The sequence below is a fragment of the Brachypodium distachyon genome, chromosome 1, assembly GCF_000005505.3.
Source record: "Brachypodium distachyon strain Bd21 chromosome 1, Brachypodium_distachyon_v3.0, whole genome shotgun sequence".
In the NCBI taxonomy this organism is placed as follows: Eukaryota; Viridiplantae; Streptophyta; class Magnoliopsida; order Poales; family Poaceae; genus Brachypodium; species Brachypodium distachyon.
In genome coordinates, this window is record NC_016131.3 from 6,569,624 (window position 1) to 6,593,342 (window position 23,719).

Consider the following 23,719-nt stretch of genomic DNA (forward strand, 5'->3'; position numbering starts at 1 on the left):
TGGTCATTCATACATACCAACTATGACATTCTGGAATGAGCTGAAATATCAAGTTAACACCCACATCTTCTGAAAACATAACTTAATTTTTAAAAATACAGATACATGACAACATCAGTACAATATTTCCTACAAAATTGTTGTTCCGTACATTTTCCAAGTACTCTCGAAATTGTATTTACATCTATTCAAGTTGCTTTGTCCAATCAAAGGCCTCCCAGTCCTTCATGAAGCTGGCAACTGCTTGCTTCTGGTTATCCATGGATTCATGCCTTCGACGACGATGCATGTCCTCCCCTGGCAAGCGGAGCACCCCTCTGATAACATTCAATCCAAAACCAGCACTGAAATTGCTCTCGTCATCTATCACATGGACAAACCCACGGTCCAACCCAAACTCTACATGGAAGTAGGCAAAGTTCTCCGGGATGACTTGCCGCAGGTTACCACTTGTTGGAATAAGCTTCTTCATCTCATGCTGGGACCATTCTTCTTCAGCTTCATCAATTGCCTGGATGGAGTAAAGAATGAATTTTCATTCAAATCTGAAGCAGAGCAGGACAAATGACAAAGTTACGCAAATAACTATAGACAACTGACCTTCTTGAAGTACATGGGAGCTTTGTTTGAGACTTCACAGGGGACAGGGATGCATTCAATCATGCAATGTCTCCGTTGTTTGACCAAGTTTATGACAGTCTCCATGAAAACCACATCCTTGTCCTGCTGCGCAAACATCTTCAGGAGGCACTTCTTGAAGTTGCGAATCTCCTCCCAAACATTCTTATCAACTGTTCTTGTTGCAGATTCATGCTGCAATCATTGAAAGACATAGGATTAGTAAGAGTTTCAGATAAATACAATCGGTAATCAGAAGAGCTGTAATGAAAAAAAACATGAGGATCCACGGTAGCTTATTCAAAAGCAAAAGCAAATTGAAGCCAGCCAGTTCTTAGGAAAAAAAACAGTGCAAAAATGATCGTTTTCTAAATACTAAATGTCTCACCTGCAATGGAAGAATGACACAGTGGCCGGGAACAACAGGCTCAAACTGTGGCAGCATCAAGTAAGTAAAGTTTCCTATAGCAACAACCAGATGCTTTGGCCTTGACGGGTTCTCGAAGCAATACAAACAACGCTCCTTCTGTGTTAAGATATGTCTATGAGTGTCTCTCTTCTCCTCCTGTACCTTCCTTTTGCCTTTCTTACTGGGAGCATCGCCAAAATCATATTCATCCTCTACACTTTTTGTCATGTTGTACTGTTTGTTGTGCATAATTCTATTTGCAAGATGCAAGTCAGCATCCTCTTCTCTTTTCCTGCGATCAGCAGCACTAGGCTTTACCGTATGCCTACAGTTAAAAAGGGCAATTTGTGTTAGTCAGGCAGAACAACCATATGTGCTAATATGGCACTAAAAAGGGAAGTTCAGTCATATCACAAAATTAAGAACTATGCTCGAATTAGAATATTTCACACATCAATGCAGGTGCATCCTATGTTTTGCACCACATGGTGTGTGGGTTATCAAAAAATTCTAGCAGCGCAATTGAGTTGCACACTGTATTCCTTTCCTTTTAACTATACAACTCTACCTATAAATGTAGTACTGGTGTAGCAACTATTGAGACGGTCAAAGTAAAAGATCAACTATGATCACTATCTCGAACTTTTCAGCATAGCTGTATAGAACTACAGATGCGGACATATTTCTTTTCTAGACTACACCAGAGATACCATCTGGGCCAACACTGTTAACTTACGGAATCACATCTGACAAGATGGTGGACATCTTAGATGGGCAGGGTATGTGTAATGTACTAGTTCAGAATGACAATAGGTATTTCATTGTCACATGGGCAAATATTCAGACATCTAAAGCAAGATGGTGGAATATGGCATTAAAAGCAAACAGCCCTGAAACAGCAGGTACGGCACATCCTTTTGACAGTACTAAAAAAAGAAGAATAAGCAGAAGATAATCACAGAACTATGGACATGTTGTTCAAATGATGTGCACATTGAACACCATCCGAACGAAGTTTGTTTCAACCAGAGAAGCACTAGATAATTCAAATCACAACATATGATAGATGCATACAATCGTATAACATCAACTAGTAAAATGAATTCCAACATAAGATGAACTAACCTGATTGAACTCCTTTCCCTTCCATGAATAGGTGCTTCAACAGAAGCATCCTGGTTCTCCATTTCTCTCTGAGAAAAAAAAAACAATTAGTTAAGCAGCCATGTTGAATGTGAACTCTACTTCAAGCACATTCAAGCAAAAGGAAATTTGATTGGCATAACCACCGTATTCTAAATTATACATCTTATGTTTGATCAAATGAATATGATCAATGTTATGTTGTAAATTTGATTATTTTGTAAAGTAGTGATTCACTAATGAGCCAAGAAAAAAACGTCATTTTGTCACGGTAACAATAGATGTAACACTCACCGAAAGTTGGTCAGCTTCTTCATGTTTGCCTTTCATTCGGAGCTGCAGAATCTTTGCAGCTAACTGGTTTGCATTTAGCTTCTGAGTACTCGCTGAAAATGATTTCTTTGAACTCTCTTTGTGCAACTTCTGCTCACTATCCTTTAGCTCATGAGCCTCAACACTTGGAACATTTACATTCTTACTACCATGATTATTAATCTTTTCCATAAAGCTTCCATCATTAGAAAATTGGTTAATGCCTGCTATTGCTGAAGAGATAAGAGTCTGATCCTCAGAAGATATGTTCTGTTTATTCCTCTTCCAAGGTACGGAATCAGGTTTAGGTTTTCTCATGACGTTATGCCTAGAGGAAACACCTCGCAAATATTGGCGTCCACCACTCTCTTCACCTTGCTGGTCCTCCTTTGAATCTTCTTTGGACAGTGTTTGGGAATTGTCCGCTTGCCCTGCTTTTCTGCCTCTGATTGCATGCAAATGAGCATACGAAGGGGCAACTCTAGATGTAGACACTGATGCAGCTAAGTGGCCTAATGAGCCCCATCTCTCTTCAACAACCTGCAGTAAATTCCAGTCACAGAAGTTAAAATAAATTAACTAGAATTGCATTTGAATAATCATGTGTAGCGATGCACACGCAAAATAACGATATGTAAGGATGCACACACCTCCTCAATTTTTCTACCTTCCCGAGCTGCTTGCTCTTTTGCACGCTTTAAAGCTTTAAGCCTCCAGCTAGCACCTCCATCACCAACAACAGAAGATGCAAGTAGTTGATTGGGCGCCTTTGAAGAGATGGATTCATCAGGATATCCACTACCATTATCCCTTAAATAAGGATTCATTTCTTTTGGGTTAGGTTTCTTCACCTGTCAGTAATTAGACATAGTTGATGTGATTAACACAACACACATAATATCCCCCAAAAACAGAGAACCGTCCCAAAATTTGAAGTGAATATTGTTGTTACCTCTTCTTGTGCAGCCTCAAAATTCTCCTCTTTATCAGCCGTCTGAGCACGGCTGCTGTCAACCTGACTGCTACTTGCCGACTTGAGCATCCATTCAAGGCCCATCTCCTTCCTGACAACCTCACTCGCCCTTAACCCCTCGCCTTCCATTTCCTCCTCCTCACCCTCATCATCACTTGTAGCACCTCTTTGCTTCCCCTTGCCATGACCTGTAACAAGGATGTCAAGTGTTAAGCACACACTCCTGAAAATTTCTACTGGAGTAATTAAAACAGCATCCTAACAAAATTCACTACATTTACCTCTTCCTCTATCAGATTCGCTGCTGGATTCATCACCGTCCGAGAAGTCACGTCGCCCCCTCCGGTGCTTCCTCCGGCGCTTGCTCCGACTCAACTCCTTCTCTTCCTCCTCATCGATAGAGTCCTCGCTGTCTGACCCCTTGTCCGAATCGTCCGAGCTGTACCTCCTTCTCCGTCGGTGCCTACTCTTCCTCTTCTCCTCCTTGTCTCTCCCTTTCCTACTATGTTTCGAATGCCTCTTCTTCCGAGCGGAGCCATCGGATCCCGAGTCTTCGTCGCCTCCTCCTGTCTACAAGGAGCAAAATCAAATCAGCATGTGAACCGAGAGAGAAAACGCAGGTATTGGTTTCCAGTGAGCAGATTGAGCAGGTGTTGGTGGACTTACAGCTATAATCTGGTCGCGGGGTACGAACTTGATGCCGGAGAGCATAACGGCCGAATCGGGAGAGTCGAAGGCGAAGAAGGGTTGGGATCGGAGGGAGGTCGACGGCGACGGGGGCACGGAGCGGCGAGGATCCGTTGCGGCGTACCGTAAGAAGAGAAGGGGGCGGCGAGGCGGCGAACCCAAAGGCGAAGGAGAAGAGGGGTTGGGGTCCGAGGAAGTCGACGGCGACGGCGGCAGGGGACGGCGAGTATTCGTCGCGGCGGGGAGGCGTACCGTAGCAAGAGATGGGGGGTCGGTCGGCAAGCTGGGTTGGGCCCTTAAACACCTATACATCGACCCACGTAAAAACAAAAGGTGTTGGCTGGGCTTGAAAGTAAGGAATCTGATCCACGAGTCCGAATCTGATCCAGTCCTATACATCTGGGCCTTGGTAGGTGTTTAAAAACTTATTCATCAGCTTTGGTCCTGGACGGCTCCACGAGCCCGAATCTGATCCCGTCCATCTATGTCTGTCTGTCTGTTCACTCGTGCTTGTTCAGTTGTTTGTCTTGCTGGCTGCGGTGGTGCACCGGCCTGACCTGGGGTCGTTCAAGCTGGGCTGGGCTGCTCCCAGTCCGTCGAAACCCCACATCCCCTTCTGTTAACGTCAACGGCGCAAGCAATACGGGCACTTCGAAGTAGTAATAGGTTTATGCAGATAGCCAAGCGAAATAAGTGGCAACCAAAATATTTTAGGTCATTGTTTGGTTTGTTGTCAAATTTTGATTGCCAACATGAACTGCATCGTTTCGCTCGCACATTCTTTTCATGGCAAAGTAAAAGTTGAGAAATCCTTGGTAAACTAATTGGCAAGTCAATTTTTGCCCTCATTTGCAAGGCTAAATGGGACACAAACAAAACACACTCAGGATGCCGTTGGGGAGGGTTTGGATTCACCCGTATTTTGCCCTCCCATACCCAAACAGTGAAATCCTCATCTTTACCATCCCCATAATTTGTCCATTCCCCGTTTGACCCATTGTTATCCTGCATACGGCTTCGAACTGCAGCAGCAGTGCAGCAGTTTGTAATCGAATTTCTCTAAAAAAAACATGCACTGAGCTCGAATTGCACGAAAAAGAAAGAGAACACCGAGCGGATCTTGCATTTGGGATCTAAATCAAAACACATATAACCAAAATATTTGATTCAGATCGAAGAAAAAGAAGAAGAGAAATCCCCAAAATTGGAACTAGAGGCACCACTAAGAGAGGAGGTGGCCTCCCAGCTCAGTGAGAGAGAAGCTCTCGCCTCGCAGCCCTCGAGAGCGAAAACCAGTCTTCTTGTATGTCGCGGCCGTTGCCTCGCAGACTCGTTGGCGGTCGGCGCCCTTGCCTCAGGCTCGTCGACGGTCGGTCACCGCAGCGGCACCCAACTGGTGAGGAATCGAGGGAACCGAGCGCTTCGCAAGGGGAGAAGGGAGAAATCAAGACGTGGGACAGGGGGAGGCGGCAAGCTGCGAAGGAGCACGGCGACCGGCGGTGCAGGCGGATTTGGAACTCAATGTCAGGCTCCCCATCTCGTACGGGTAATATCCATACCCTCCGCAGTTTTTATGGGCAATTTTTTTGACCCATACCCGACCCAATTGAATGGGTATGGATAAGGTAATGGGTATTGGATACCCATCAGCATCCTGAAAACACACCTAGAGCTCCGGTCGGAACCCAGACATATCCGGGATGCCGGGGATAGATGCCAATGGAACTCAGCTCGTCAAGGCTTCTGCCTTTTGGCCACAATTCGTCCACCCACGGAGGGGCGGAGCTACATGGTGGGTGCATGGTGCACATGCCACAGGGTCAAACAAAAATTTAATGCTAGTTATAACCAGGTTTTGATGGTGCACCAGGAATTAGCAGCAACAGTGCACCAGTCCAATGGATTTTTGTTTGAAATTGCATATACTTTTATATGAATGTCAAAGTTGTGCACCCGTCTTTTTTTTCCTAGCACCGCCCGCACACGAATGTCGATGGCGAATGCGTCCGCCGATGTTCTCATCACTGCCATGATCGGTCACAGCGAGTCCGCGAGGCATCAACCGTCGGACGGATGGAAGCAATCAAGCGGGGACTGCACGGTAGCATTGATGCAAGTCAGACGCATGTGCCATGCAATGGCGGCCCGTTGTCCTTCGGCCACTCGACCCGTTGTCCTCCACTTTTTCACTGTTTTGAGCTTTGATGTGCTTCCGGAATCCAGATGACACTTGGGGGACGGTGCTTGTGAGGCGAGTTCTTGGAGGTTTCTGTCGTCGGCGGACTTCCGTAACACTTCTGCAATTCCGAAGAAGCTGAAAATTGAAATGCTCAAGCCACTACCACTGCCAATGTCAATTGAAACGAATTTTCACTTATTTTATAATCAGACGTGGGAAAACATACAAGAAAGGGACAAAAGTTGGTTAGTCCAACAGAAAAATAGAGAAAGACCGGTTGAAAAGGTTAGATTATCATAATCGGACTCAATGCCAAACTTAGCCTCATAGACCATCTAATCACTTTGATGGACAAACTGTCGGTGGGCACTACATACATAGTCTCATTGAAAGATCAAAATGGTATTACAATCAGGTAGGCACTCCATACATAATCTCGATGAAACATCAAAATGGCATTACAACCTCAGGTGTACAACGAATAAAGGAATCACTAGTAGTGGTATGTAGCCAACGAAAACCTTCCACGATTAGTAAATGCAACACTAGCAGTGGTATGTAGTCGATGAACACCAATAGGCTTTGGCATCAATCACTTGAGATCCATACTTCATCGCCAGAAATTCAGTTAGTTGAATTCGCACCATGAAACCTACGTGCAAATGTTGCCGCCACAAGTACCGGGAAAGCAATAGTCGCATCGCAATGGACCTGCAGTTCCAAAGGCCGAAATGTAAGATTACAAATAATCAGATACAACATATGACTTATTGAGATCTTTAGTTATCAAAGCACAATTATGGCTGGTAATTTCTTATGGAGATCTTCTGTGACCACATCACAACTAATATCTTTTAAAATCATCCATAATGCCATAAACTCGTAAGCTCCAATATTCTACAGTGCAAACTGTACATATACAGGGAAACGAAAAGAAAAACAAGATGGTTTAGAAATTAGCAGCCAGGGAAAAGAAAAGAAAAGAAAAACATGATGGTTTAGAAATTAGCAGCCAGCTCAAGCTCATGCATGCAATTTTCTATCTACTATTTGCAAGACAAAACAACACATGCATCATATCTATACCTAGGAACTTTTTAGTAGCTAAGAGTCTGGAGGTATGCAAAACACAGAAACAAAAACATCTTAAACCTTTCAAGGTTTACATATACCTTTACAGGTTTTGCTGAACCCTTGATCTTTCCCCATGAAACTGCTTCATCGGGTTGTGCTCCTGAATCACTACCATCAAACTCTTGAGCTGTGTTGATATAGACTGCATAATCTGCACCATTGCGGAACATATTGGCATTGCATATATGATGCTTCGGAAGGCCTCCACCAAGAATTATGACGCCTGTCTTCCTTGGGGTTGCATGAATGGCTTCCCCATTAATCAGCCGTATATCTGCAAAGATTTCAAGCACACATTAAAAAAGAACATAAAAGCAAGAAAACGCAAGTGCACCAGAACTTACCTTGTACAATATCAATAATAAAACCAGGATTGCGGACTGCATGACAGAAAAGCATGTCTCCAAGTGATCCATCAGTCAATGATGGGCAGTATACAGGAATATTGTTCTGGACAATTTTGAGGAGTCAAAACTGTGTGAGTTCCGTCTTCGCACAACAGCTATTGAAACTAAGAACTTAAACAAAGGAAGTCCTGAATATGTACACCAAGTAAGCAATTACACTGTATTATTCAGAGAAAATAAGGTTCAGTTCAGAAATTACTTCTCCCTTCGATCCATAATAAGTGTCCCAGATTTAGTACAACTTGGTACTAAGTTAGTACAAAAATCTGAGACACTTATTATGGATCGGAGGGAGTATTAATTTTGGGTTAAACCTTTGGACTCTGACAAAACACTGAAGGAATTCCATAGTGAAACAACATCAGTGGCAGACCCAAACTCAACAAAATGCTTATCTAGCTTAATTCATTTTTTTCTCAACAAAAAGGACTAGCTGATCTCATTCTCAGTGTTAACCAATCAAGGTTATCGACAGAATTCTTAAATAGAATCAACATTGAAACCCTCATGCTGTCCTTTTGCTATTTTGCAAGAAAACAAAGCTGAAGAGTGTGTTACCTTGTATGCCCAATAAAGGTAGGAAGTTTCGTCATTTATTTCTTTCCCAAGACGAGTAATCACCTTCGATGGTGTCCAAACATTCTGTAGGTAATGAGAGATTCATAAAGACAACAAAAGCACACAGCATAGAATGGCTGGCTTGGCACATGTAGCATAGAATGCAACACCAACAACAGACAGTTTGAAATACAAGAGCAAAGCAGTGAAGCTATTAAAATGAGTTCACAGTGTAGAAAATGCTTCTTTATAAGTTAGACACCAACTATCTACCAAGGTACAACCCTCTGTATACTGATTTTCAGTTATTTGCGCATAAACACGGCATACTCCATACATTAGGTTTGACATGATCCCACTGACTACCTATTCAAGCCTGTTTATGCAGTGAAAACCTGAAAATAGGCTTGTATATATTATTACTATAGAAGTATGCGGTCATCGCTCTAACAACTAGCGAAAGAAACAATTTCAACCTATATATTCTATAAGAAAGGAAGCCAATGTAGCCAAGTCTAAAGGAAATTTGTGTTGGGTCAAATTTAAAAATGTTTATAGTATCTTTATTCTGGCACACTAAAAATATTGTTTTAGGCACTCTGGAGTCATATTGTGGATCTATTTCTCTTCTGTATATTACCAATGTTGCAGCTAATTTGTGCATCAGAAGCTGCATGTGTGCCATAATGGGGCATGCACACTCAAAAAAGGGTAGCTACAATACCATTACTGTGGATTTCGGTTGCTAGGGGCTCTATGGAATCAAGATTTGAACAGATTGTTGCCAACTTTGTTTTAGCCACAAATAAAAAATCTACAGCTTAAAAGCCGATGGGAATGTATACCTCAGTAGATTGTTCTAGTAGCATCTGGTCAAAGAGTGGCATGATCCAGTTCTCAAACTTGCAGTAGTTATCATTGGGCACCAGCAGATTTCCTATCCGGTTCAGTCCTTTTGACCGCAGTAGTGTTCCAGGTAAAGAAAAATCACCTCTGTAAGTTGGTGCAAGGCATTTAATGAGATCCTCCTCTATACCCCCAGCAGTTGTGACAATAACATCCACCTAGAGAATACATTTTTGTTCAAAAACAATTAGCTTAGACATCAATGCACTTAGTAATGTCAATATATAACTCAAACAAATATGTCTAGACATACTTCCACTAAGCCAATTAGAAAAAGGGTATTTGAGCTTTTCCACGAGACAAAGTTGGAGTATTCACCATGTGATGTTGAACTAGAAACCGAATTACATCCCGTATGCCAGAAGACACAAGGTTTGAAGTGAAACCAAGAAAAATCTTGCACTTCACTGATTCTCTGTATTTAGGGTCAAGATCAGCTTCATCACAATCCTCACTAGGCTTCTCATGGGACAACCTCCAATCTAGCTTCAATGACGCCAAGCACAGGGAAGAAAGAGTTAGCAAACGTACGGAGAGTAGCAAAATCAGCAGAAACTCTGAAAAAACAAAGAAGTTTCTTGGCCACAGATGGTGATGAAATACATTTCCTCATATAGATCAACTCTAGTTTACTCCGAATCAGAACTGATCTTGACAGAACATGACACAACAATCATAAAAACACTCTTTTCATGCACATCTGACGTAGATTGACAGACAAAATCGCCTTATATTAATTTAACTATCAGTGGTGCGCTGCCATTGACTGAAGATTATTCGTGTGCTTCCGTTGTTACCACACACATACTCCCTCCGATCCGAACTAAAACCACGACAAGAATTTAGGATCGGAGTGAGTACATAACATCTTTGCAGCACTTAAGTACATTACTTCCATCTCCTAGTCACTACAACAAGTACTCCCTCCATCCTGAAATAAGTGAAGTGGATTTGCATAACAATCTATATAAATCCACGTCACTTATTTTGGGACGGAGGGAGTATAAGATTTTTCTTCTATTTCCAAAATTGAGCACTTATCTGCTTTACCCTGATATCTAAAAAATATCACACCGCTCCAGAACAAATCACTAGCACCTAAACAGGAATTTACCAGTGATTCCGCACGAACCACACCGAAAATAGACCCCAAAACTGAAAAAAAAACGAATTCATAATTCCTTCTTAGCCTAGGTTTACAATCTAAATGTGCACTTACAAGCTACAGTTAGTCCTCCCATGCTCAAGAGTCGCAACTGAGGTCGAAAGTGAAAAGCGGGCAGTGTACCATCTGATTGACGACGTCGATGGCGTCACCAAGGTGGGACGCCTGGAACCCCGTGGAGGCAAGAGACCCGAGCAGCCCTGCAAGGCCGAGGCCGGCGTCGTTGAAGTCGGCGCCGGCGATCCTCGTCAGCCGCGATTCGTCAAGCGATTCAGATGGCTTCAGCACGATGGCACGCACCCCCTCCAGCGCATCCTTGTCGCGCCCTCCGCTGCTTCCTCCCTCGGCGGACGACATCTCCGGCGAATCCTTGGAGCTCGAGGCTCCGCCGCCGCCGCGAGAAACAAGACTCGCCTTTCCCCCACGGAGTACTGTAGAAGAGAACCAGGTTCCGCGCCGTTGTCCGTTCTCTTTCTTCCTTTTTCCTTGCTACAAGGAGTCGACGTTCCTTTGGGCCTTGTTGGGCTGCACATATTTCTTCTGCTGAACGGCCGAGAACAACTATGTGCAAGCGCCCAACTAAACTTTCCCCCTCTCAAAAAAAAAAAAACTTTCCGCCTCTCCAAAAAAAAACTAAACTTTCCCTGAAAAAGGCCCATCTAAATTCTTCGAAGAAGACCTTGAAATTTTTCACACTGAAGAACAGAACAGGCATTCTCAAAAAACAAACAAACAGAACAGGCTCCTCGCAAAATCCCCTGCAAATATTTCTCAAAAAAAAAAAAAGGGCTCCTCACCAAGAAGAAAAAAAAAACAGAACAGGCACGCGGCTGCTCTGCTGATTAGTCCGTGTCTGAACTATGAACGCGGATGACTTGTACAATTTCACATGATCGATACTTCGATATCGAAGTGTAAACTTTGAACTGCTTAGCCGATCATTGGGTATCAGCTGTCAAGTGCAAACATGGGGACGATTCACACGACCAGACGCACGCACGTTCGGTCGGTCGGTACAGCCTGAGAGAAACAGACACTTCTCATGACTCATGACCCCTGTCTGTCTCTTCTCTCATTTCACGGATCGCTGTCCAAGCATCCGATTATGGATAGTAAGTAATTCGATCCGTCTCCCTTCGTACTCGGACGGACAATGTGTGAACGCTAGCTTGGTCTTTTGATTTTCTGCTCAGCCATAGGCTTTTCCAAGTTGCATGAATCAAATCCTTACCAGTGAGTATTGGAAAAAAAAATCATTATCAGTGTCTTCCAGCAGTAAAAATATGCTTCCCTGCAAAAAAAAACAGTGAAAATATGCTGATCCGGTAGTAGCACCGTGCCTGATACGTACAGTACTCTGTACAAAACCCGGGCAGTTTTAATTATCTAGCCGCCAGCTGAACACCACTGTGCACAAGATACCAAGAAGACATGAATCATTAGTCGCGCGTCGTCCATCCATCCATCCATCGGCACGGTCAGCATCTGCGGCACACTGTCCACCACTATGGCTTAAGCAAAGAGGGCAAACAAAGCTAACCAGGGCGTTGGACGCGACGCACGTACGTACAGTATCTATGCCTGCACGGCGTATGCAGTGACGAAGCAATTATCGACGATCGATGCGTACCATCTTTCCCTGTCATTGTGTTTGTGCTGCTATATCCGAACATGACCGCTGATCTAACCCAAATAACCTCCTGGACTAACTGTATTTGACAGTGAAAGTATAGGCACGCCCGTGTGCCACACCGGCCTCGTTTTTGACAGGCTGATCAGCAGCGGGCGGTGGTGATCAACCAGATTACTTGCTACGTAGCTGCCGCCGGGCCGTTTGCTAAATTAGCATGCCAATCACTTCAGAATGATGAGAACTCTGAGAGGATTCTTCCGAACCACTATTGCACATGTACCAAGAAGGAAGATTGCATGCGAATTACACAAATAAATTGTGGTTGTCCTTGAGTAACCGGCATACCTTTTGACAATCATAGATTGTTTCAGTTTGCAAATTATGAAAACAAAAGCAGAGCTAAGTAGGAAGCTTTTCAAATCGATGAAACGACTGTATTATATCATTCATGTGACGTAGAGCTGCAACTTTGTGACCCTCAGGATACCCTTTAACCCTTCTTAGTTCAATCAAATGAACTGAAGTTTTAAAATGACATAACTTTTTGAAAAACTAGTTCATTTGTTTGAACTAAAAAGGATCAAAAGTTACTCTGAGGGTCACCATGTTGCACCTCTAATGTGATGAAATGTTCCATAACATTTTTTCCAACAAAGAAGTCCTGATTCAATAAGAATACAACTGGTCATGCTAACTACATGAACGATGAATCACATCATTTTATTATTTTATCATCCACCAGTTGACATAAGAATGAAGGTAGTGTGTTCATGTGGGACCGACATCGACAAAATAAACTCCATTAGGAACTAAAGCTATGTTCCCGTTATGAAGCATCTCACATACATGGTTCATGCACCAGTTGACATCAAGAATGGCTGATCAGCAGCGGGCAGTGGTGATCAACCAGATTACTCGGTACGTAGCTGCCGCCGGGCCGTTTTCTAAATCACGGCTGATCGAGTTCTTCTGGATTCTCATCGATACGAGCACGCACGCACGGGGTACACCTGCTGCAGCTGCACAACTACTGTGCTGAGTGGGCGTGCAGTGCTAGCTACCGGGGATCAGAGGGCCAAGGACTCAGGGTCAGGGGCCAGGAAATCGAGGTGGTTGAAAGCAGGCAGGCAGGAGTTTGTGTTTCCAGCTTGCAACAAGCTGGCCGAGGACGCTCTCGCCGTCGCATCGCATCCCTTCGAATCCTTGGTCTTCGCCGATCTCGTGCGCCGAATTCTCGTGACGAGGGGACAAGGGAGCCGACAGGTCAGCATGATGCAGGGATCAGGGACCAAGCAGCTGCGGACGCTTTCACGTTCCGTTTCGCGGCACGTAGGACGCGCGACTAGTACAGGAGTCAGGAGACGAGGAGGCCAGGCCATGCGAGAGAGAGAAAGAGAAGAGGGCATGTCCAGTCCAGCTGTGCGGGACAGTGAATGCGTGGCACACGGTCCCCAAAGACCTCAAGGCTCAGCTACTCTGACTTACTACCTCCGTAACGGATAGTAAAATATATGTGTTTTCATGCATCATGTTATTTATTAGCTTGTAAACTCATTTTGTTTTGGTTTGTGTGATGTAATGGTAACATATCGAATTACTACAAACATCTCTTTTCTCATTAATAACATGCCACATCACCAAATTTGCTTAGTAGTCACTTATGTTACCATCTATGTTATTCTCACTGTGAACAGCCTAAAAGCTAAAGAGAACCAAACTGATCAAGTACTCCTTGGGAGTAGGAGCAGAGTACGTATATATGTGCCCTGTGCGAGCACTCTCCAGGTCGACACCCTAACCTCAGGGGCAGTGTCGCAAATGCCACGTGACGGCATGGGCGATCCCGCAACGCCGCCATATGCATTGCCGTGCCGTGACCGATCGAGTCTAGCATGGCTTTCCTCTGCACCATACTACGTCCATGCGGTCCACCACGTACGTGCGGGTGGGTGATGAAGAAGAGAGATCGAGCTTGCGTTCTTGGTTTTTGCCTAGAGCCGGTCATTGGGCGGGTCGCAATCATGTTATGGTCAGAGATTCCGATCCGGACCACACACACGCACCGCCCCCAACCCGACCAGCTTAATTCCCCGTCCAGGTCACGTCCTTCTCCACTGTTAGTAGCACTTTTTCCTCCGTGGCCATACCAATATAGCCAGCCAGCCCGATCGATCTGATTAGTGGCGGGAGTATATATATTGCATTGCAGGCCTGCAGCTATCGTAGTGCTATATATGTAAATATCATCACCCATCGATCGACCCGGCCAGTCAGCGTCTCCGGCACTGTATGTCCACCAATATGCACGGGCCATGGCTTGACTTAGCCAGGACGAGACGCACTTATATCATGATGAAGTATTGAAGTGTACGTTCGGCTAGCTGCACGTACTGTGTACGGCGCGGCGACGAAGTAATTATGATCGACGTGGACCGCAGCATCATGCCATGCATATATGCAACGATCCTATTCCTTCCCCTAGCTAGCTTGTTGTCGTCGTGCTAACCGATCGAAAAGGACTAGTGATGTAACCGAAATACCACCCACTGAAAAAAAAATCTCTAGATTAATTCATTTCAAAAGATCAATGCTGTGCCTAATTAATACAGTAAACAGCTGGCTAGCCGCTATTTTTAACTACTGCATTCATGCATGCATGATCGGGGCCTGAAGTGCGAGGAGGTCAACATCTCGAGCGTCTGTGCGGCTGTGCGCGCAGACGATCGATTCCGCCGTGTGCTAATTTAATCCGGGAATGGCAAATAAGGAAACTAGACAGAAAAAGCTCAAGGACTTTGTCAAAGCGTACTGCCTTCGACGGATGCACGGTACTGCATGGTTCTGTCATCCGTGTGCTAGAAACTACAGTACAAAGACGCAGCCATCAGGTCAGGAAACCGAACGAGGTGGTTGCAGGAGGTTGGTAATTTGGGTTCCAGTTAGCAGCGAGCTGGCTAGCAGGGCTAGCTGCTCCCGAATTTGAATCCCACGCCTGAACACATTTCACCAATTCTTTGTCTCAGCGACCACAAGGGCGTACACGACGGGTTAAAAAAAGTGTATCGGAGTCTTGCACGGGCCTCCGGGTTGAGCTGTCATGCATGTCCAGCTAGCTGCGTGCCTAGCTTGCATGCGTGGACTCTCCCTCCAAGTAGCAGCAGGGAAAGCAAAAGGAGAACCAAACCGATCAATTTAAGTAGGCCAGATTACGGAGTGTGCAGTGGGTGGAGAGCAGTCCCAATTTTGTCCTAACCGCAACGTACCGTCCCTGGCCTACGGCCCAAGAACAACATCCAGTGGCAATTCCGTGAATACCACGCGACGGCATGGGCGATGCCCCAGCTCGCCACCCACAGACGCATGCCAAGTTTTTCTGAACCTCTCAAGTCTTTTTTTTTTTCGAACCGGAGTCCGAGGACTCAATCTTTGATTAAAAAAAATTAGAATTGTTCAGTTAATTAACGAAAAATCGGGTAAAAACGGTAACAAAAGTCCGAAGCGCCGTCATGGAACATGACCGCACTAGGACCACACTGGCCGACCTGGCCACCCACACTCACTCAACGCACGCTGCCGAAAGAAGATTGCCATCGAGGTTGCACGCAGAAGTCATCGTCATCACGCAAAACCACCTCCTGAGCTGGTGACTCCGATTTCCCTCACAAGCGCCCAAGAACGGGTAGGCACGCAAGCTCGTGCCAGCCCATGCCAAACAATCGGCCACCCTTGTTAGCGAGTAAAAGACGCCGATTCTGATGGCGAGCTTCAGAGGAGCAATATGCAAGGCCAGCGCCGAATGAGAACCCAGAGATCGGACCACCTATCACCAAGTCATCGTCGTTACACATCACTCCTCTGAGTTGGCAATTCTGACTCCCCAACGACGAAGCAAAACCAATCCTTGGAAACCAACGGACACGTCGGTGTCCGAGGACCGACTACCAACACCATCGCTGCAGCCCAATCTCTGCTCAACACCGTCGTCGCTGCCACCGAAGTCGCTAACAGACAACCTGCTGACCACTGGTCCCCCGGCAAGTGCAAACTCCAAAACGATACCACCAAGGTGGGAACGGCGCACTGAGCGTCGCCATCGCCCGATCCATCACTGGATCTGAGGTGTTTCCCTCGAAGTTTGGCTAGCAAGGAGAGAGTAGGAAGGCCAGAACAACGATGCCTTCAAGAAGGTCAACGACACCCACGGGCGTCCCCATCGTTGGCCCCAGCCGTGACCGGAGTCCGGCTTTCGCCGAGGCAGCCCCACCATCTCCTCGCACCCGCGGCCAAGAGCACCGCCGACCACCAAGCACCGCACCGGGCCGCCGCCGCCGCAACAAGGGACAGGGCTCCAGAAAGCTGGAGCCAACAGCCCTGCCGCGGGGCAGCGGCGGCGGCGCCCATGCCCTGCCAACCGCCGCCGGGAGCTGCCGACGCCCGCACGCCGCCAGGCCCCGCACCTCTGCCGCCCGCACACGCGCGCGGCACGCCCTCGCCGCTCGCGCGGCCTGCCCCGCGCCTCCAGCCGAGGCCGCCGCACCCGCGGGTGCCGCCTCCACGCAGCGAGCCGGCGCACGCCCGCGCGGCGCGCCCCTGTTCCAGAGCTCACGAAGGCAGCGCGGCCGGCAAGCACAGGACTGGATCTGTGCTGCCAACCGCCGCCACACGCCCAGGCACCACCCCACAGCCCGGTCCTCGCGCCGCCGCACGCCCAGGCGCCTCGATCTGCTGCCGCAACCAGCCAACCACGGGGAAGCCCCGCCGCCGCCGTCCGCCGGAAGAGCTTTGCCCGCCGGCTTCCTCCGGCGACGGCGAGGGGAGAGGAGGGCTGGGGAGATCGGGGGCGGCGGCGGCTAGGGTTTCGCCCGAGCCGCGCCCAGGAGCGACGCCGGCGCTGCTTTTCGTTTTCTTCGCAATGATTACTAACCTCTCAAGGCTTCAAACGTCACACGGTCGGGTCCCCCCACGGCCACGAGCCGGTGCGGCCGATCGAGATCGGAGAGGAGAGAAAGAGATCGTTGAGCTAGCTTGCGTTTTGCCGAGCCCGATTATTTTATTGAGTCAGAATGAAGGCCACAGATATTCCCAGTACGGGCTTCATGCACCAACACTTCTTCGCCCTTAATTCCCCGTCCAGGTCACGTGTGCTAGCTCGTCTACCATTAACTAGCGCTTTTTCTCCATGGCCAACCCGACGGATCTATTCCTTGCAACCGCCGTAATGGCTAATCGTAGCTAGCGTCGCGCGCCAGCTACTTATCGAGCTGAAATTTGCGCACGGCCGGTGTATACTGTACGGTTGAAAATACTAGTAGTAGCTGATATAGTTCAGAAATGTGACGTGAAATTCAGATATGCCGGTCCACGCATGTAGCTTGGTTAAAGTACAGTAGGAAAAAAAAAGTTTAATCAGGTCATGCACGTGCCGTATGCTCTTTCGCTTTTACTGAAAGCAACGGCGGAAAATGACTTGCCCTCCTCACTCGCTCCATCAACCCGCACCGACGATGTCTTGTCAGGTTATCACTGTGCTGCCGTCTAGTATATTATCCACACCTAGCCACTTATAATATCTCCAAACGCACGACCTTCTCTATACGTAGAATCTATTCGGTTTGTGAAGTCGATCGATCCAAAATTCCAAATAGTCGATCAGGAACCTAGACAGGATTTTATTCGGACAAACACAGGATGGCGATCGAATGGATTTGGACCCGACGTCGAAGGCTCAAAAGACGTACGGTTCTCGTTCTACTCTACTTATCCCGGACCCCCGGTTAAAACCACTGGAACAACCGAACAAACGAATCTGTTCCCTAGCTAGCTAGCTAGTTACATCAGGTGCAGCATATATGTATGGTATATATCCCCCAGGAAACGAATTAGATAGGCGCCTTCGCCTACCGCCGTCAGCTCGTATAAAGAATCTCGGGGTCGCGCAAGTTGCAACTGTCGCGCACGGCACGGTGGATCACGAGGTCGACCGGTCCGCCTCAGGCACTACTACTATCCCAGTGGCGACAGTGCTGCGTGCTCTACGCGGGCGACGGAAGCTTGCCCAGCCAGCCAAGAGGATAGAAAAGCTGAAAAAGGTCTTTCCGTGTCGTTTTCCTCGTACCGAAATGGCCTTTGCTTCGTCCATACTCCTTCCTCTCTTTCAAGGTACGAGACGAAATGTCGAAGCAACTTAACTATAGTCCGGAGTACTATGCGCTTACGTAGTAAAAATAACTCTTGCTAATTGTGAGTAGCATTCGTCTGCACGAAGAACTCTTAATTGTGAGCATTGATCTGCATGTTTGACGATTTTGTGGTAAACGAAGCATTAATCTGCATGAAGATACGCATCGAATCTGGTCATTTGGCCCCCGTCGTTTCATCGGACAAGATCACATTTCGGTGACAGTGTGCTGTGTGCAGACTGCAGAGCAGTTAGCCTGTGGCCTGTGCCCTGTGGCCTGTGGGAACGTGTGACCCACCCCGTCAGCCAGACACAAGCGAACCTGGGCGGGCATCCCGTCCAATACTGCAGACAGCCCTTGGATCAGAATATGCATTGTGGATTTGTGGCTACGCGTCTTCTACAAGTACTATGTGTACACTAGGAAAATACCTACAGGCTACTACAACAGGCGGCCAGCAAAGCAGCTTAGCCCAGGCTAACGCTAGATTAGGATTAGTCAAAGTCTCCGGTGGATCAGTTTACACGTAACTACACTCGAGTTCTTTTTTCTCCCCGCCGCGCGTTTAATTTGTTTGATCGGTCGATCGATCAATCTCCTTTCCGGCCGGCTAGCTAGCTACTCGGCAATAGCGCCGAGATCCGGCACGAAGTCCCGCCCCCGGCTGGCCGTCCTCCGCGACCGCCGCCGGCCCGCCTTCCTCGCGGCTGCGGCGCCATTACCGGCGGCGGCGGCGGAGGCGGAGTCCGGGAAGACGAGCGGGCCGCCGCCGTGGTCGCCGACGAGCGCGGCGCTGGCGCGGACGGCGAGCGCGGCCATCTCCTCCGCCTGCAGCGGCCGGCGCCGCATCGCCGCGGGGAGCACGAAGTAGAGCTGCCCGGGCTGCAGCTCCTCGTCGCCCGCCACCGCGGCCACCGCGCCGCCCAGCTCCAGCCCGTCCGCGCTGCACAGGAAGCACGCGCCCGCGCCTCCGGAGCCCGCCGCGGCGGCCGCCGCCTTCACGGCCTGCGACGCCCGGGTGCCCCCCGGGAACCGCTGCAGCTCGCCGTCCGCGAGCACCACCCTCGCCGCCGTCGCCTCCCCCACCGCGGCCCCGCTCCCGTTCACCGCCGCCACGGCCGTCGCCTCGCACGAGTTGCACGCGCCCATCGGCGGCGATATTTTTAAAAGATCGAGAGGGGAAGAAGAAGGGCTCTCCTCGGGACTTGCTCCAGCCGCGCGCGCCGGGGAGAGGCGGTGGTGGTTGCTTGCGGGTGTGGGGGATCGAGGAGTGAGCCGTGGGTGCGCGTGTATATATAGACGAAGGGAGGGTGACGCGTCGGGTTGTGTCGCGGGGGAGGAGGAGGATGCCATTGCCAACCTGGAGGTTGTTGGGGACAGCTTGCATGCGGGGCGCTATGGTAGTACGCAAGCGTAAATGCGTGACACTGTGATGCAGTGGCGGGCGCCCATAGCTATAGCCAGGGACGACGTGTCGTCCGGTACTCGTGCTGCTTGCTGCTGCCGTAGGCTCCTAGCGTCGCCTTGCGTGGAGCTCTCTGCATTGCACGCATGGCACATTGGCTGGCTCCGTGGATGCTGACGTGTCGATCCATACGATGTTCTGCATCCTGAACCAGTTCTGTATAAGCAGAGTAAAACCGTCAAACAAAACCATGTCATGTATGGTTTCGGAAACATGTCATGCCAAGTTCAGAACTACATTATCTTTTCTTCCCAAAAGCAATGGTCGCGTGGTGGTGATCCCTTTTGGAAGCTTAGGAAACGGCGAGGAAGAACCGAACGGGCAAAGGAGAACGGATGATTGCAGGAGAGGGGCCGCCGCATGCATGCATGCAAGATCACGGAATCGGCGCTGAGGATCCGCCAAAGTTGGCAGCTTCGCGCCATTTTCTCTGCCATGTTGGATCGCGATTTATTAGATCTACTGCACCAACAACGAGATCACCCGGAGCATGATGAGGCGCCAATGCAGCACATAGAAGACACATATCCCTTGATCTGAAGCGAAATGAAAAGGAACTGGCAGATGAGTGATATATATGTTGAACAAGGATTATGGTTAAAACAGTACTCTGCCAAAACGTTCAGCATTTTCCCCACAAAATGTATATATTTCAGCAGTTAACCCATAGGATTCCTTGCACCCGTGCGTACACACTTAAGCCGCGCTGTAGCGGCATGTAGCGCTCTACAAATCATGGGCTGTCCTGTACACTGTCAGATTTGTACAGCCAGTCCAGACCCTGCTCTGCCCTCCAATCGGCCGAGATCTCGCTCCGACGCTTTCATGGCTTTGCACATCAAGCTTAGCTGTGCCTGTGCACGCAGTCCTGCCATTCGGCCATCCAGCCATGCCCATAAAGCATCGTCCATACTTGCGTGGACCTTGGACGCCACGACACGACGTTAACTCAGACACAAGGAAATTTAACTGGTCCATGCTCAAGTGGGAAAAAATGATTTCTAACAAGGAAAAAAGAACAACGGTCTCCATGCTTCTTCATCATTGGCCCTGGCCTGCAGGAATTGAAATTTGAATGGACGGAATGAACGATGCAATGCACAGTTTAATTTGTTGCCTCCGTACTCGCGTGCGGATCGCGCAGCATTTCTCCTCCCTAGCGGAACCCCCGGCCCGTCTCGTTGGTCCTACCAGCGTCAATGCACCCATTGAATCTCTTGATGCAAACACCGCGTCTTCAGCTTAGTACTGTACTACCGTCCTGTTCATGAATCATCGATCACAATGCATCTTACTCCAATTCTTCGGTTACATTCACCGTTACTATCTCTGGCTGGATCCATCCACAACCAATTCGCAAGACTGGACAAATGGCAAACGGGTGGATATTAAAACTGGACAGTCTGTTGTTGCTACGGGTATCTCTTTTTTTCTGTTCTGACAACCGGGTTAGTTAACGTGCGCGAGACAAAAAAAAACACTCGCATGATAATTAAATCGCACATAACGGTGTCTGAAATTTTCCATGCGAAAGATTCGACGTGTACCGATCGCCACTCCCAACTTCTGTCCAGCCCGGCCAGTGCTCTGAACCAAGCGCACCAAACATACATTTCCTCTGCCGCGCCTTCAGGCTTGTAGTCAAACGACTAGATTATAATACTACGGCTCCAACAGAGTGGCAACATGAGTTTTTAGTTTTTTAAAACCCTTGATCAGCCTACTCCAAATCCATCATGCATTGCATGGAGCCGCAGAAGTCAAGCGAGGTTCCTCCTGTTCGGCGACGGGAGATCACGCAGAATCTGCTGCCAGCCCGGCGCTGCTCCCCGGCGTGCAGTCGTACCGACACCGGAGGGACACGCTGAGTTCGCGCTCATGTGCCGGATCCAACTTGCCACTGCGATAATATAAGAATCGGAATGCACTAGCTGAGAGCTGATGGCAACCTGCTTGTTGATGATATATGTGAATATGATTTGATAACTGCATATATAAAACCTGTCGCTCTCTGTCAGATAGGGCGGCACTGGCCGGGAACGGTTGGCTCACGGCGAGTTGTGCAGGATTTAACGAAAGATTGGACCTGCGATAGGTTCTTATCTTAGTCTTATCCTGCGCCGGAGCCGCTGTCACATGGGAATCGTTTTCATTGCCGTCCGGTCTGGTTAAATGATGCGATCGACTCTCGGGTGTCTAGATCGATCGCTAGCGCTTTGCTGTTTGAAGGGTTTTATTTCTTCCTCTCTTTTTTTCTGTGGATCTCTCGGGGGTGTTGTTGCTAACTTTGCTATGGCTGCGGGGCGCAGCTGTACGAGCAGTGGCAGCATTGCAGGATGGCTACCCGCGCACACTTGCATTGCCCATTTGCATTTTGCAATCGCGCGTCGACAGTTTGTCGAGAAAGCAAACAAAATGAGAATGTGATTATCGTTTTGATACTTGAATGCAAGTGGGAAAACATAAAGATCATTTTAATTTGACTGCTGATTTGTAATGCACCTATCTATATATTCAACCTTGTGACTATTCTTGTATATCCGATTGTGGCGACACCGAAGACCAGAGGTATCCCAAACCCAAGTTCATAGCCGCACTATATATAGCGAAAGTTGGTGCCAATACAAACTCGCACAGATTCATAAGGTTTCTCCTAAATCCTAATGCTTTCACGTGACGTCATTTTAATCGTCCGTGCCAATATTTTTGTCTACGTGGCACATAGTCAACTAAATCAAAAGAACTTGTTCTTTAGGGAAATCCAAAGAAATTGTTTCTTATTCAATACGTCTATTCATGCGAAGCAACACAAAGACATTATTTCTCAGACAAATCTATTAAATGATAAGTATTTTAGATACTCAAATCACCAAATAGACTAAAAATAAAAAATGTACTACGTCCTTTTCTTTTCTTTTATCAAATACTACGTCCCTTTCTACGCATCCATAAAATTAAGGGTGTGTATATATTAGGCACCTAATTTTTAAGCAAACCACTCAAATCTTAGTCGGTAGTATTAGAGCCGTGGTTAATATTTGAATGACATCTCTACACTCCTCTCCATCGTTGGTACCGAATGTTAAAGCACAAACTAGATCCAGCGATGAGAACTTATCTCCAAATAAGAAACAAACGACTTAGATATAGAAAAACCGTAAAACTAATTTAGTATTCTAAATTTACTAGATTTTTTTTATAAAGTTTGTATAATATATACGGAAATGCATTTTGGCCAGTACAGCCACTGGCCTGTACTGTCCTCGTCGTCCGATTTACAATGGTTGCATCAAGATCCGGGCAAAAATGCACAACAGGAGCAAGAATCGAGCCACGCGCGTAGGGACGTGTATTGAAATGACGTCTGGAAACCCGCGTCCGCACGCTGCGCATGTCACCCGTGTCTCATCCCCAAAACTCGGATTAGATTCTCCATCCCAGTTCTCATCTCTCGTACCGAGCTAGCCCTTCCTCGTTCCTCTTTGCCACCGTAGTCTTCAGTCATGGAATCTGCCAGCCTGAAGCAGACCCCCGGCGGATCCGTCTGCAGATCCAGATCCACCGACGTTGACGACACGCTCACGCCACTGGAGCTTCTCTGCGGCTGCGGGGTACTAGCTTGCAAGATGAAATTGAAGACAGCCAGGAACCCGGATCGCGACTTCTTCTCTTGCGGATCTAAGGTTTCCACGATTCCGTTAACTTTTATGCCCCCACCCCACCCCCCTTCCTGAATAGATCCGTCGCTCCATGCCCGGGTCTTCTTATTTTTTTTTGTTTCTTGATGAAGCAGTGGAGTTGCAAGACCTGGATTTGGGCGGATCTCGTGATGGACTACGTTGATGCAATGGTGGAGTATTGCGGCAGGCCCGTACGCGAGCCATGCCTATTCATGTTGCTGTTGCCATACCGAATACCAAACCGACCTCCCATGAATAGAGATTGTAGAAA

At 47.7% G+C, this 23,719-nt stretch overlaps 3 protein-coding genes across 4 annotated transcripts; all 3 read right to left on the reverse strand.

The window, feature by feature from the left end:
• Window positions 1-48: 48 nt before the first annotated feature.
• Window positions 49-4,429, reverse strand: LOC100821974 (CWF19-like protein 2). Its single transcript, XM_003559864.4, has 9 exons — window positions 4,122-4,429; window positions 3,737-4,025; window positions 3,435-3,643; window positions 3,133-3,333; window positions 2,465-3,022; window positions 2,153-2,220; window positions 1,007-1,352; window positions 601-813; window positions 49-511 (listed from the first exon to the last, which is right to left on the reverse strand). The coding sequence occupies exons 1-9, from the start codon at window positions 4,164-4,166 to the stop codon at window positions 185-187; spliced, it is 2,256 nt and encodes a 751-aa protein (XP_003559912.1). The 5' UTR covers window positions 4,167-4,429; the 3' UTR covers window positions 49-184.
• Window positions 4,430-6,596: 2,167 nt separating this feature from the next.
• LOC100823824 (deoxyhypusine synthase) lies at window positions 6,597-10,962 on the reverse strand. 2 transcript variants are annotated; one of them, XM_003559868.4, is made up of 7 exons: window positions 10,615-10,962; window positions 9,645-9,812; window positions 9,266-9,484; window positions 8,421-8,504; window positions 7,800-7,905; window positions 7,494-7,729; window positions 6,597-7,032 (listed from the first exon to the last, which is right to left on the reverse strand). In XM_003559868.4, exons 1-7 carry the CDS (start codon window positions 10,846-10,848, stop codon window positions 6,946-6,948), a joined length of 1,134 nt encoding a protein of 377 aa, XP_003559916.1. In that variant the 5' UTR covers window positions 10,849-10,962; the 3' UTR covers window positions 6,597-6,945. The 2 variants fall into 2 exon arrangements, with proteins under 2 accessions (XP_003559916.1, XP_024313781.1); XM_024458013.1 differs by having other exon boundaries at window positions 9,645-9,808; window positions 10,615-10,924.
• A 7,490-nt stretch (window positions 10,963-18,452) lies between these two features.
• On the reverse strand, window positions 18,453-19,654 carry LOC100825662. The gene has a single exon (XM_003559873.4). It carries the CDS (start codon window positions 19,450-19,452, stop codon window positions 18,922-18,924), a length of 531 nt encoding a protein of 176 aa, XP_003559921.1. The 5' UTR covers window positions 19,453-19,654; the 3' UTR covers window positions 18,453-18,921.
• Window positions 19,655-23,719: the final 4,065 nt, after the last annotated feature.